The 13,814-nt window shown below is 39.7% G+C and overlaps 1 protein-coding gene and 1 long non-coding RNA gene across 4 annotated transcripts; one reads left to right on the top strand and one right to left on the bottom strand.

Annotated features, from left to right (window-relative positions):
- Positions 1–3,361: 3,361 nt before the first annotated feature.
- Positions 3,362–7,692, bottom strand: irx2 (iroquois homeobox 2). 3 transcript variants are annotated; one of them, XM_033048240.1, is made up of 5 exons: positions 7,174–7,691; positions 5,908–6,316; positions 4,561–5,271; positions 4,238–4,301; positions 3,362–3,926 (listed from the first exon to the last, which is right to left on the bottom strand). In XM_033048240.1, exons 1-4 carry the CDS (start codon positions 7,408–7,410, stop codon positions 4,258–4,260), a joined length of 1,401 nt encoding a protein of 466 aa, XP_032904131.1. In that variant the 5' UTR covers positions 7,411–7,691; the 3' UTR covers positions 3,362–3,926; positions 4,238–4,257. The 3 variants fall into 3 exon arrangements, with proteins under 3 accessions (XP_032904131.1, XP_032904114.1, XP_032904122.1); XM_033048223.1 differs by lacking the exon at positions 4,238–4,301 and having other exon boundaries at positions 7,174–7,692; XM_033048231.1 differs by having other exon boundaries at positions 3,362–4,301.
- A 75-nt stretch (positions 7,693–7,767) lies between these two features.
- LOC116990506 lies at positions 7,768–13,100 on the top strand. Its single transcript, XR_004416566.1, has 2 exons — positions 7,768–8,242; positions 12,616–13,100. It is a non-coding gene; the product is annotated as an uncharacterized LOC116990506 (long non-coding RNA).
- Positions 13,101–13,814: the final 714 nt, after the last annotated feature.

The following is a 13,814-nucleotide window of genomic DNA, read 5'->3' as shown; positions in this document are numbered from 1 at the left end:
GTTGTATTTAGCTACTGTTTTATGTGGTCATCAGTGAAGTGTATAAATAAGTCAAACTTTTACAGCACATGTTGATTTATCTGTACAAACTGCAAACGCATTATTCCGAATCGATTCCTGAAATAATATGATCTCAAAAGCATTTGACTTTTTTTTTCTTGTGGTTCATCCATGTATAGAACGCTTTAAAACTTTTTTTTTCCCGTATGCGCAGACCAAGACGTGGTTTTCTCTGCATTTCAGCACATTTAAATTCACAATCCTTTTATAACATATGCAGGCTATTTGTAAATTGAAAGTTGCAGGTTTTTAAACAGTCACGGTGCTTTCAGGTGTGGTATCTAAAAAAAAACCCTCAGGGGTTCGCAGTGCAGATGACTATGTTAGTAACGCTGCCTGTAAGGTTAATAGGACGCATAGGTGCTCTGAAATACTTCAGTATCATTCGTTTGTCAGCGCATACGGAAATCCCGGAATATATGAAATAGGTGAATCGTCTCCGGTACGGTCCAATGATATCCGTTTCCACCTACGATGGGTTTCGAACAAATTAGTTTTAAATTCTATGCTATGATTATGTAGCTCTGCGCTCCCACCCCTCCCCCCTCCACCTCCACCTTCACCTCCACAACATCTCCTACCCCCACCCCCCAGAACAATCGCCGACATCTTCATACCCGTCTAAAATAATCATATCAAGATGCGGGTCTTTGTGTATTATTGAGATTGTTTGTAGTACAACGCATTTGTATTTTGCGAAATGAATACACTTTTTGCGAAATGAATGTACTTAATGGGAACGTTAAATAGTTCTCATGATTAGACTGTGTAGAGTATGGAGAATGGGTGGGACTACATTGTCAATGTTCCTAATGTTAATGAAGATAATTAGTTAATTCAAGGCAAAGATTTCAATGCCTTTCTGTGATATTTAATTGTCATGGAAAGTGGGGGGAAATGCAGCTGATTGGCTTCATTATGGCTTTCAAAGTGTTCCCATTAGGCTTGTGAAACGCGTCTTCAGCTGCCTCGAATAGGCTCATGCATCTCGCTACCCATGTCCAGCAGGGAAAGTGCCCCTGTTTAAAAGGGGCCGGTCACACAATAACACTTGTCACATTTACGCGCGGTTTTCTGTTTTTTTAAACAAACTCAGAATTGTGTACGTCATCAAACGATTGAAGATTTCTCCTTGCGAAAAAAAAACGCGATCGGTGCCCCTTACTGAAACAATAACGCTTTCATTGAGAACAAATGTTGATATTTGAGGAGACAAGAGAAATGTACAGCGGCAATCCAACGTGGAAACCGCCTCGAGAAATATTTGACAACGCCGATATTCCCGCAGGAACCCACCTGAGATTAAAGATTAATTTTCAATAAAATCGGCTCAAATAAAACTCCGTGAACTAGATGTCTGGACTGTTTGGCTTTGCTTTTATATCGCTTCTGCTGGCTTCTACTATTGTTTTCTAAAGCCCCAGAGACACGTTCCTATTCATATCAAACACTATTTAAATAGAGTATACTTTCTTCACCTTGTAGCCTTTGGAGCCCCAGTTACCAAACAGCCGAATTAATAACTACTTTGGTCTATTCACAAAACCAACAAAACTCAATTTTAATTAACACGGCGATAATGACAACCATTATCATATGTTAAAAACAACACTTAAACACCGTACTACCAGTCAGTTACAAATATAACTCACATTGACAAATTCAGATGGAATTATTTAAAAGGATTGCTCAATTTGGGGGAGGGGGCGATTGTGAATTAGTTAAACAAAAATCCCGGAGTTTATATTAAGTTATTATCTTTCTTTAACGGTGTAATGGTAGTGGGTGGAGTGGATATCCAAGAAGTGTTCAGTTTATTTCTTCCTGCCAAAATAAAATCTGCAAATACAAAAATCTTTCTGATTATTGTTGCGGGGGTGGCGGGGCGGTGCTGCAGTTGTTCCCAATCGGTGTCAATGTTATGCCGCAGTTTAACAATGCTTGTTTTTCATCAAAGGATGAAGAAATATTCTTCCAATAAATGATAAATGGCAAGACAAAAGCTATTGCTCTTTCTGAATAAACGCAATACTGTATAACAATATCAAGCTTGGTCGATGAACGGGTCATTAAACACTTAACATCCCGAAGGCTGATGGCTTCAAGTGTTGCAGGGGATCACTTTCAAATGCCCTTCGCTAACGAGAAGTGACCAACGCCAACAAATTTCAGAGCGAAATAAGTCACTGGGGAAGCTATCAGAGCCTGCGTGTCAATTTCTCCTGTTAAAGCAATTTCTCCTCAGCCGCCAGATTGAGGCATTTGAGATGGCAGATGTTTAGACAAGATTTTATAAATTGTCGAATATCCTCCATAATGAACCCCGACTGGCCGCTCCAAACAGAACAGCAACTAGTATTTCTCCCGCTGGGATCTAATACTACTCTTTAAAAAATCGTGCAGTAGAATATTATTACTCATCCCATGGAGTGAAATGCATGGGGCCTTTGAAATATTTCGAGATTGATTACAGCGAAGTCAAAGGCGTTGTTATAGGCCGTCGATTTGTCACAATGGCTAATTCTGGATATTTATGTTCCTTTGGAAAATACGCTAATTATTATAATTAATTGCATATATTTAGCTTTCATTTAAATAGAATGATTCGTGACACCAAATATACCGTGGTCATTGAAAAAAATGAATGAAACAAACAAAAACCTCCGTATGATCTGCAGATTTTCAACCTTCTCTAATCTTTTCACCTTGCTTTATCTCAAAAAAACATCTTGATTCACCAAGATTTCCCTCAAGTTACCCTCGGGGTTGTTATGCATTAATTCCAGTCTTTTTTTAATGTTACATCTACTGGAATTTTCGTTAACGAACCATTAGATGTGGCATGGTAATGCACACACATGTACTTCAAAAATCCACTTTTCCATAGTAGTTACAATAGAAAATGAGCGGATTCTGGCATTTATATCACCGCGATATAAACTGCAACCCATTTGATTATCTAATGTTTCAGATATATAACGGGCTCGATCAAACCTACGATTATCAAATACATCCTGTATTTGGATAATGCCATTTTAAAATAATGAATATATGCTTTTGGTTGCAATTTAAATATTCAGTAGATTGGATACTGCTGTTTTTCAGGAATGTTTAATATTATTCTCAGCTCGCTGCCTACACTCGAAAAGGTAAATAACATTTTTGATTTGAAGTAAATATCAAACGCTTGTTTAAAGATTTTTTAATTCAGATTCCAAAATAAAAGCAAAATAAAATATTTTAATGACAAATGAACCGTGAAAAAGTAATGCCGAATAATTCAAACAACGTTTTGAAGAAATTGCAGTTACAGGCCAGTCAATTTTATTTACATTTTAAGATATAAATTAGCAAAGAGTGCTTATAACAACCAAACAGATTGTAATTGTCATCACGTTTCCAAAATAACAAGCAGATTTATTTACAAAATGTTCAGTTTCCATTGCAATACAACTTGCATAAATTACTAGAAGCTTTGTGTTATCATTACAAAAATAAATATCAAATGTTTTCCATTTTTCAGAGACTCAAGTTCTTCAATCACATTGTTCTACTGTATATCTACAAATAGTTTTACAATAAAGCCGCATTACACCTAGAACGTGGCAAATAAACGGATCGTGAAGAAAACCTGAGAAGACATTATTTTCCAAAAATCACATATACAGAATAATAATTAACGAACAAATGCACAGATATGTTGCACGGATTTGCTCTCTCAATAACATAATCTGTGGAATTAAAATAGTGCTCTGTGGGTCTTCTCTATACAGTGGCACAAGATGTGATCCGGTATTATGTACATTTTTTTGCTTAATAGCTGGGGGATGGCTCGCTGACATTTTCAAAGCAATTGTGACACCTACCTGCAGACCAAGGAAATAAAAGAAAACCCAGTCAACCAACCCATTCAATTGTTATCGCACAGCTGTCACGGTTTTAAAGACGCAGTAACCACAACTCGCTTCAAATACTGCAGGAATTGTGATAGGGGTTCATGCTTCCCTTACACCCTAAAGATTTCATGCCTATAAATTAGCAGCCTAATCAAGTTGATTCAATTTTCTGTGAGAGGAATATTTCCTTTGTGTGATTTTAAAAAATATTTATCGTTTGCTTTCAAGGCTTTGATTCTAAACTTAATAATTTAGATGTTTCAATGCACATGATCACTTACTTGCACTGCTGATAATACATCTATAGATATGGTTGCACTCCTACTGTGCAGACATCACTGGGGTCTGTCAAAAAATACAACCATCGTTTAGTCACAGCTCTCTGTCTGTATATCTATCAACCTACAGCTAGCTAATATTGCAAGTACAATTTTAATTCTTGCGGAATAAATAACATCGTGATATGCGTTCGGATACCCAACTCAAGCTTGTGGCAATTGACACCAGAGCTTTCTACTGAAATAGTTGTTTTTTAAGGGTGATGGGTGGCTATAGTTAACGGCCAACTTTTCACTGTAAACAGAAAGCTTGCATCAGCACGTACCTTTTTTGGAGTCGTAGTTCATGGCTCTGAAGTGCTGCTCCAGCTGAGAACTGGTATTTTTCAGCGGATCAGTACACTGTTTGTGTATAGAAGCAGTGTTTAAGACAGTCTCGTTGGTGCTGTACCGCAGTATGCCTTGGCTTTGCAGGTGATTAAAGTTAGCATAGTTCGTATAGTTAGTGTAAAAGGGGGACGTGTAGTAAATGGGCCTGCCAAGGATTGAAGTAGCCGGATAAGTAGAGCTAGACGATGATGACGAGGAGGTCGGCGATGAAGAACATATCTGACCGATCTGCTGTTTAATATCCGAGGTGGCGATTTCCGCCAAAGACCAGAGCTTGGGTTTGCTGCCTTGAGTTTGTGAAGTTGAAGAGATTATACTGTTCAGGCGATTTTTATTCCCACTCCCTGAGCTCTCTTCTTCTTGCACATTCAGGAGTGTGGCATCCACTCTAGTGAGAGGCGAGGAATTCATAGTTTTGTGGGATAGGTCCCTGCCCTCTTCCTCCTCATCGCTGCCACCATCATCATCAACATCATCATCATCATCATCATCATCTTCATCATCATCATCAACAATACAATTGTCACATTTTTCCTTCGATTCTGACCCAGATTCGCAAATGCTGTCCTCCACTCTGTTTACTTTATCGCCTTCGCATTCGGGGGAACAGGAACTGTCAGTCAGTGTGTCAACGTGTAAACTAATACCTGGAACAAAAACAAGACGTGTTTATGATTAAAAAATGTCGGATTCTCCCGTTTTACCATTTTCTGTTGAAATGGGTACTTGCATAACCATACCAATCTAACATACAAAAAGGCCCCGGTGAACGATACACAATCATTCAAACACAGGCAAAAGTAACATTCATTTATAATGCTGTGCAAGTGGATTTAGTGGATATTGTACTGATTATGTAACAGCATCACGATGTGGCGTAATTGATAGTAATCTTAAATTGGCCAATCCCCCCTCCGTTTAAAATAACACAACACATTTTTGTGGATGTCTGATTGTCTGAAAATGATAGTTAACGTTGCAATATTTAACTTCTAGATGCTGTAACACGGATTTGTCAATATGCGGAAACCCATTACGATCTCATAACCTGTGCTTAGTGATTTTACAAAACAAGTGGCAATATATTTTGTATCAGTGATTCCTAAATCTTTACGCCCGCTTGCATGCACAGAGGTTGTGTGGCATCGTCCCCAACGGGTTCAGGAGCACGAATGCATTAAATATCGATTCCGGTATTTGTTTTAATATCTATCTTGTCTATCAGAATTGAGCAGGTCATCGGAAGGAATTGATTAAGGAGAATCTAGTCCACAATCACAAACCTTCATCCTCGGCTGAAGTTTCGATGTGATCATGTTTTTTCTCAGAACTTTCTTCTTTGCTTCTTTCACTTTCGCCTAAATCTTCTTCCTCCTCGTCCTCACTCTTGTTCCTGGGAGCCCAGGTCATTTTATTCTCCTTCTTGAGTCTCCTCCTGGCGTTGGCGAACCAAGTGGAGACCTGGGTCAGGGTCATCTTGGTGATGATGGCCAGCATGATCTTCTCCCCTTTGGTGGGGTAGGGATTTTTCCTGTGCTCGTTGAGCCAGGCTTTGAGCGTGGCCGTGGCGTCGCGGGTGGCGTTCTTCCTGTAAGCGGGGTCGTTGAGTTGATAAGGATAAGCAGCGTTACCGTAAGGGTGGTAGCTGAGGGTTCCAGCCATCCCTGTGGCGTGGGCATCGTAGGGCGAACCCTTAAAACACATCAAGAAACGCCATCGTTATTGCAATATTTTCTGCACTGAATTTCCAACTTAATACTGATACAAGGAAGATAAAGGCAGTGTTATCAATTGATCTGAAATACTATTCAACGCACTAATGATGGTTTCCGTGTAATTTGAAATAAATATCGATAATGCTGTACGTATTTATGTTTTTATTTTAATTCTCAGAGTACTATTTTCAGAGCACTTAAACATGGCGGCGAGCCTCCTTCCTACATTATCTTCAAACCACTTGCAGCAACTTGTAAACAATCAATCCAGCTGGATGTTTTTTTTCTAAACAATTGCTGCTTATGGACGTTGCTATTGCTGTTGCTGCGATTTAGTTGCGCCGATTTAAACACCGAGGGCATCTTCTTCCGGGCTTATATAATGATATGCGTAAACGGCAGTACAATTACTATTCGCCTTTACTTCCGAAAATTAGCAATCTTTTAACGTTCACCCTTTGCTTTTCGCCACTTTCCACTCCAATGCTTACACCTCGCCGTTTCCCTCAATCGTTAAACTTTTTTTTGACTTAACAGATGCCGCCCGTGGTATCAGATTTTTACACAACTAGTCCAAATGTTTCTTATAGAATAAATCATTTCTCTTTGTGCATGCGATTTCTCACCGAAATAAAAGCGCAACACGGAGTTTCTGGGTTTGTCTGTTGGTATCTCAATCTCTGTTCCATCAAGCTAGGTGATAAATTTAACAACACATTCAAACATGTTTCTAAAACTAAACCTCATTCAAGCCAAAACTCTCGGAATTAAAAAAGATCTAATTATATCAATAATAACTCCGTAAATGCAGTCAGTTTAAATTTATTGACGTACCATGTAGGACGGGAATCCAGTAGCGGGGTCAGCTGAGTACTGAAGCGGGTTAGTGAAGCCTGCAGAGGGGGCTGTGAATGCTGCCGAGCCTGCGTAGGGACTGAACGCGGAGCCGGACGAGGCTCTGCCCAGTTCGTCGCTCCTTGGGGCGGTCAGCGCGGAGGCACTGTATGCTGGGCACGAGTAAAGAGCCAGCGACCCTGCTGGCTGGTATAGATAACCCTGAGGATAAGACATTGCTTTCCAAAAAACAAAACAGAACAAAAGATTTGTTTAAAAAAATCAAGAGATAGAAAAAGAGAGAGGGAGAGAGAGAGGGAGAGAAAGGAGAGAGTTCGTTTGTTACTGGAGAGCCAGCATAGAGCTGCGGTTCCTCCCCACCCCCCGTTTTGGTTGAGTGCTGGGTTAGGAAGGTGTCTGCATGGAGCTGCAGGAACTGCTCTAGAGCCTGAGTGCTTTTGCTAAGCGCCGCTGCTGAGTCCTGGTTAGATAGAGCGGCGGCGGGCAGCGCCTGTCAATCAGACGGCTTATTTACATAGCAACGCCCCGCCCCCCTCCGGCCCTGGCAGCTCCGGGTTGCTTCAGTCAACCAGCGGCTGCAGGCACTCAGTTCCCAGCCAGGGACCACTTTCCGCAGCCGCTCTTTCTCTTACTTCTTCATCTCTGTTCCCCTTTAGCTTCGGCATAACGGTTGCTTCGTTTCAACCATTAAATGCTGCCGTGCATTGTCTCTTTCCTCCGCCGCCCGCCTTGCTCTGTACATCGCCAGTTCTTGTCCTTGCTTCGTCAATTGCCCCCTCGTTTCTCTCTCGCTGCCTTTTTTTTCTCCCCTCTCCGTCTGAGCGATTCTATTTTGCAAGGCTTCACTTTCCTGCCGCCCCTGTGTGAGCCCTTTCTGAAACATCTCTTTGCAGGATTCAATGCACCGGGGAAAAGTGCACACAATAACAGTCGGCGCAGTACTCCTACTCTAACTCAACTGAATGCCTTAAAGTGAGAAACATTGCCAGTGCACTATCCAACACAACTCAATGTTTGTGATTACTATATAAATCTGACACTATTGCAGGTAACCGATTGGAAATGTGCGATGTTATGCGTTCATTTAGAATATGTCGATTCTTGAATGCCATTTGCTGTAGTTTATCTATGATTTATTTATGATTCTTATTTATTTTTTTATCTTTCAATTGAGCAAGTCCACTTTCCACATTTTTGCCGCGAGATTTCTTGTTAAACATCTTCGACCGCTTATTTCCCTCACTGAAAGACATTCGTGGCCTAGTGTTAATTCCACATAGATTTATAAATTGAATAGTAAAAATACTGGTTCTGGGTCGTGGAATATATTCTGCTCATGGGAGTTATTCTTAGCGTTTCGGGAGTGCAGTAAATTTCCCACAACGAAAATTACACATAGTTACTTAAAATTCGACAGGCAATATTAGAATTTCAATTCGCCAGAAATAATGGGGGATTGTAAATAAAAAATGAATCTAGATTGACGTGTGTGGAAATTATGTTGGACAAGCTGACGTTGTTAAACGTTTGTTTAAGATTGTTCGCAAGACTAATTGCATATCAGCCGAAGGAAAAGGCGTGCGCGTTTAACGGAGTCTTAGAAATTAGTCAGAGATATCAGCTTGAAAAAAAAATCAATCAATTAAGGAACGCTGGAGTATATTAGGAAGTGTCAAGAGCAAAAGAGGGGAAATGGAAATTAAACGTTCGCTGGCTAGCTGTGGGGCACATTTTAACGAACTTGAACCAAACAGGCGGTAAAATGAGAGGAATGCGTTCCCAGCTTGTGCCGGTGAAAAGGGTCAAATGAGGGAAAGAATAATGGCGAAGTAATTTGAACTTGGCAGTCGGACAGAGGTTACGGGAGAGGGAGCTGATGGATTGTGCGCAGCTTGCGCTGACTGAGACAACGCCGTCGTGAAAGAAGTCGGCGGAGCGGCGATGTTACCAGCCCAACTGCCCAGCTTTCTACATATATTATTGAAACGACACTTACGCGCGTTGTGGTAAAGTAACTTGGATTTATGGGAGTCACGGAAACAAAAAAAACCAATTGTAATCGCACTGAGGTGGATCACAACTTGACCGTCTGTTAAATACTTGCAAACCTGATCTTGAATCTAATCACTCGTGTGTTTTGAGAGTATTTGTAAATGAAAGATTCCTTAATAGATGTAGCCAAAAATGTTCATTGTTTATTTTATGTATTGCGTGTTGAAATATAATTAGACATTTCAGATTTCTTATAATTACTTCACGTTGTTTCAGTTACATCTGTGGTATCCATCCACGCACTGATATCTCTACTTCTAGCCCGCGCGGACGCAGACTTCTGCATGGCTGACTTGATACTATGCACCGTGTCTCATCCGTAGATGATAGAGGTGCTATGTAATTTTAATGTTGCCGGCTAACTAACAGTCAATATCATAAACCAGGAAGCGACCTGTCTTGTGTAGCTGTTTCAAAGAACTGGTTGTAAATTGATTATTGCATTACGGATTGAATAAAGCGATTTGACAGAATTACAGTCAGAAGGTTCATCTTGGTTTCAGATTTAGTAGAAATATCTAAGAACAAAATAATAAAACGGAATAATCCCATCTTCAACATACTTCCGGACATTCCATAGAATTAAACACGGCGATTTAAATGCTAGTTGTCGTCGAGTTGAACTATGAATATCTAACTCTACTCACCGTTTCTTTGCTTTCATTCTAATAATTGCAAAAAACTAGACGTTTTAATGGGAGACCGACATGTCACCTGAGACAGACGCTTCCTTTTTGAATATGTAAAGCAACCAGAAATTCTGCATACGCAAATCGAAGATATTTTAAACAGGCAGCTCACGGTGTTACGGTTTTCCTCTCACTCTTTTTAAAAAGAAGCTGTCATCCATACACAGCGCGTGCATTTGCAATCAAGATAACTAACACACACAATTACAATTGAGATTAGTAAATTTTCCGTGCACGCTCCTGGGACTCACACTTCTCACAATTGCAAATCACAGGAGGCTTGTCCCGCCGTAATTCGTCTTCTCTTGCATAAATTTGTATTAATGCACACTCCCGCTCATTATCACACTGTAACAATGAGAACAGTTTTTTTTATGGCTGGGATACGAACTTGCATTCACCCCCCCCCCCCCCCCCCCCCCCCCCCACCCCACCCACCACCCACCACCACCACCACCACCTTGCCCCCTCTCCGTATTAGTATTCCTGAGTAGTGCTGCGGTTGCCACTGAAACATTTCACTCGCCACGTCTAAGATTAGTACTTTACCAAAAAAAAAGTCAAATTTTACAAGCACGCTTTATTTAATACGGACACTTCCTGCCATGCTGCTTTATGAACTGTTTCGTGTTCAGAGCCTAAATAATTGTCCTGCTGAAGAACAGAATCCTATCCAGGATTTAAAAGTGCGCAAGAGTAAAATGAGTAGGTTCTCGGCCAGTAACCCTTTGCGACCCCCAGGTGCTTATTCTCTCTATAATTGGTTAACACTTTATTCTCAGTGAAGGTGGCATTTCTGGCAATAACTTATTTCTGTCCGAACCAGAGTTATGATGTACTGTGTTAAACTCCAACTTCATTCCGGGCCCATTCCTATCCGGATCAAATTGACGGGCGGCCGCATCATTCGCAGCTCCTCAGACAAAACGTGCGCAAATAAAAGCGCTAGAAAAGTGAAATTACTGGCGTCATTATTAGTTGGACACTGGTAATTTTCATCGCTGTTTGCTCATGTCGCCAATACACATTATTTTAAAAGTTGCATTATTGTTTTAGAAAATGAACACTTGTTCCCGTGGGCACGTCGATCGCTTAATTTGAAATCATTCTCATTTGTGCTTCTGTAATTTTTTCTTTTTATTTGTTAAACATCCCACTGCCAACCTTTTTTAAATTCTGAAGTTCGCTATCGCACTGCCAGGACCTGAAAAATAGCTTAGTTTATTGACAGATTTTTGTCCTACTGGATATTCTCGGTTTAAATCAAAATAAAGTTGTCTATTTCGTTGGACTTGGAGTGCTTTGAACGCGTGCATGTTTGAGCAGTGGGAGATATACATTATGCGAAATGTATTAATTTAATATTGTTTAAGTGAAATGTGTCCAGCACTTTGAGAAACCGCTGTATCGCACAGAGCGCGATTTGAAAAGTATATAAGTCTGCGGAAATGGTGAGCCGAAACTTTCGGATTCAGAATTCGCAGTAATTGTAATATGGTATGGACAATTTGCAAATGCCCACACATTCATTAATACACAGATACAGCTTTTAATTTGAGGTGGAGTTCTGTGTTGATTCAATGTCGGAAACTCAAAACAGGGAAGAGGTACAGTGTTTTCAGAAACAAGGGAAACCAAGTTCTGACGATTATTGCCCATTATGACGAGCTCAAGTTGCCCGCTAATACATACTTCTCAATGGATACATAACCGGAGAACGGTGGAATGGATCGCAATGTAAACCTATACGTGGCAACTAAGGGTAACCTGTTGCTCCGCTCATGATCTACCGAGTTTTAACTTTCTTCGCGATTCGTTCCAATGTCAGGAACCGAGCGAAATGCCAAAAAAAACAAAATAAAAAATCTAAAGTTTTCGAAGAGGGAAAAATACTTCAGAACTTTATTATATATTTTCTTCCTATAGGACCCTCGCCGAGGTGTTTAATATTAAAAAAAAAAAAAAACACACCTCGGCGAGGGTCCTCTAGGAAGAAAGATTCGGATCTCCACAGAAGTCCAACGCGCAAATTTCCACAGTTCTACTTATTAAATTTCAACTGTTAAATGCCCCGGCAATGCAAGGCTATACTGACAGAAGCCGTGGGGAGAGGGCGCTCGAACAAGGTTGACTGATGCGACTCCAGATTAAGAGTAAACCGCATGTGAACAGTTCAACCAATGAAATCCAATGTAACCGGATTTCCAAGGTTTTGTCAAAATAGCGTTTTTTACATTTATTTTCCAGTGTATATGCCAGGTACACGTTTCTTAAATCAAAAAGACGAGTAAATTGGATGCATCGAAATTAAACGCAGTGGCACGGCTACCCTTAATTCACCTCTAATTCGTCAGTTTACTAAATCACATAACCAGTCGCAGTTGGAAGTTTGCAGCTTCGCAAAAGCTCATACTTATCCAGTGAGTTAACTGTTTACATAATTGACACCAATATTGCTAATTCTGAAACTTGAAACTATGAAAGCATGATATTTAAATAGAAATGTATCATTTTTTTTCTTGGAAGGCAAGTCCGGTGGAGTCGCCGACAATAAGCAGTACCATTAAATTGATGAGATAGTTGTCTGTGCATGTCCTGCCAACGTATTGTATACTTCGGACAATCAGAAAACTAATCAGAAAAAAATAGATTGGGATATAATGATCTGTAATTTTCACAGGTTGATGGAGCACCTCTTGAATAAATAGACTACACATGTATTACTGTACTACTCAAATCAACGCGTCGAGTACGAAGATGAACGTCTAAAGAGAGAAAAGTAGCATCCTCAAAACGGATCGTTCGACAGTTATACAGCGTTTGTCAAAAGATCATTCATTGTGTGCTGCTTGCAGAAGTAGACCGAGGAAAGAACTCTGCTTGTGCGTTTAATCATTGTCCTGGAAGGACGGCAACTGGTGTGAATATTAAATATAAAAATGTCTTACTTTATTTTTTTCCTAATGCATAAACTTTTTAATAGGTTTGCTTTTGAAGGTATTACGTAAAGCTGGTTGCGTTGTCATTTCTAATTATTTATTGCTTTATCGCAGCGTAGCCTGGATATTTTGGGGTCCCAAATGCGTGACATAAAGGCAGTCCATGCTCTTATTGTGGGTGTTCTTTGTATGTCATTAAAAGGATTGCGGAGATTACTGGAAACAACTAGTGTCTTTCATTCAAACTTCTAAACTTAAATCCATGCTATCCAATAAATCACCATTTGACGTAATCACCGCTAAAGTAAAGTGAATTTCGATATATCTGATATTCACGGAAAGTACTGAATTACTAGTACTATTATAGTTTTGAAATTTGTAGAATGGTTCATTTTTGTAATATACCAGCAGATTAATTCGCAATACTTTGAAGCTGTTAGTTTTCAACAGTTCATTACAGTCCCAGCTCAAACGGTTTTCTTTGTTTCGGTCATGTCACTACGTACCTCGGGTACCTCAATACCAAATGGGAGTAGGATCACTGCGTCTTCATTGGAAATATGTGAAATCGCTACATTTCGACCGAACTTTACATCAGAAGTCGCTGGTCAAATGTTAAAATACAAAATAAACCCTCCAATACTTTAACAGGCCATGCATAGACAACTATCTCAACAATATATATATATATATATATATATATATATATAATATAATATATATATTCCCCTGGAAAGACAATATAATTAGATTGATTAATTTTAAAAGTGTTTTAATGGATGCCCAATTGTATGTTCATGTAGTTTAGTTTCAGTCAGCAAAATGACTTATTGTTTAATGACATGACTACAACCATCCACCTAGTTTTTAGCTGATTTGATTTTAAGGAAGACATTGGTCTTGTGTTTTTGGAGAAAGTGCAACCAGCAAATCTTATCTT

Source organism: Amblyraja radiata, chromosome 2, assembly GCF_010909765.2.
Source record: "Amblyraja radiata isolate CabotCenter1 chromosome 2, sAmbRad1.1.pri, whole genome shotgun sequence".
In the NCBI taxonomy this organism is placed as follows: Eukaryota; Metazoa; Chordata; class Chondrichthyes; order Rajiformes; family Rajidae; genus Amblyraja; species Amblyraja radiata.
Note: the sequence above shows the minus strand (reverse complement) of the source record. Positions and strands in the feature narration are given on the sequence as shown.

Bases quoted from the DNA above. Each gene is read 5' to 3' on its own strand.
- irx2 (XM_033048223.1), bottom strand. From the start codon at position 7,410: ATGTCTTATCCTCAGGGTTATCTATACCAGCCAGCAGGGTCGCTGGCT. The intron at 6,317-7,173 runs GTACGTCAATAA...ATGTGTTTTAAG, and splicing joins CTGGATTCCCGTCCTACATG to GGTTCGCCCTACGATGCCCA. The intron at 3,927-4,560 runs GTACGTGCTGAT...CTTGGTCTGCAG, and splicing joins GAACTACGACTCCAAAAAAG to GTAGGTGTCACAATTGCTTT.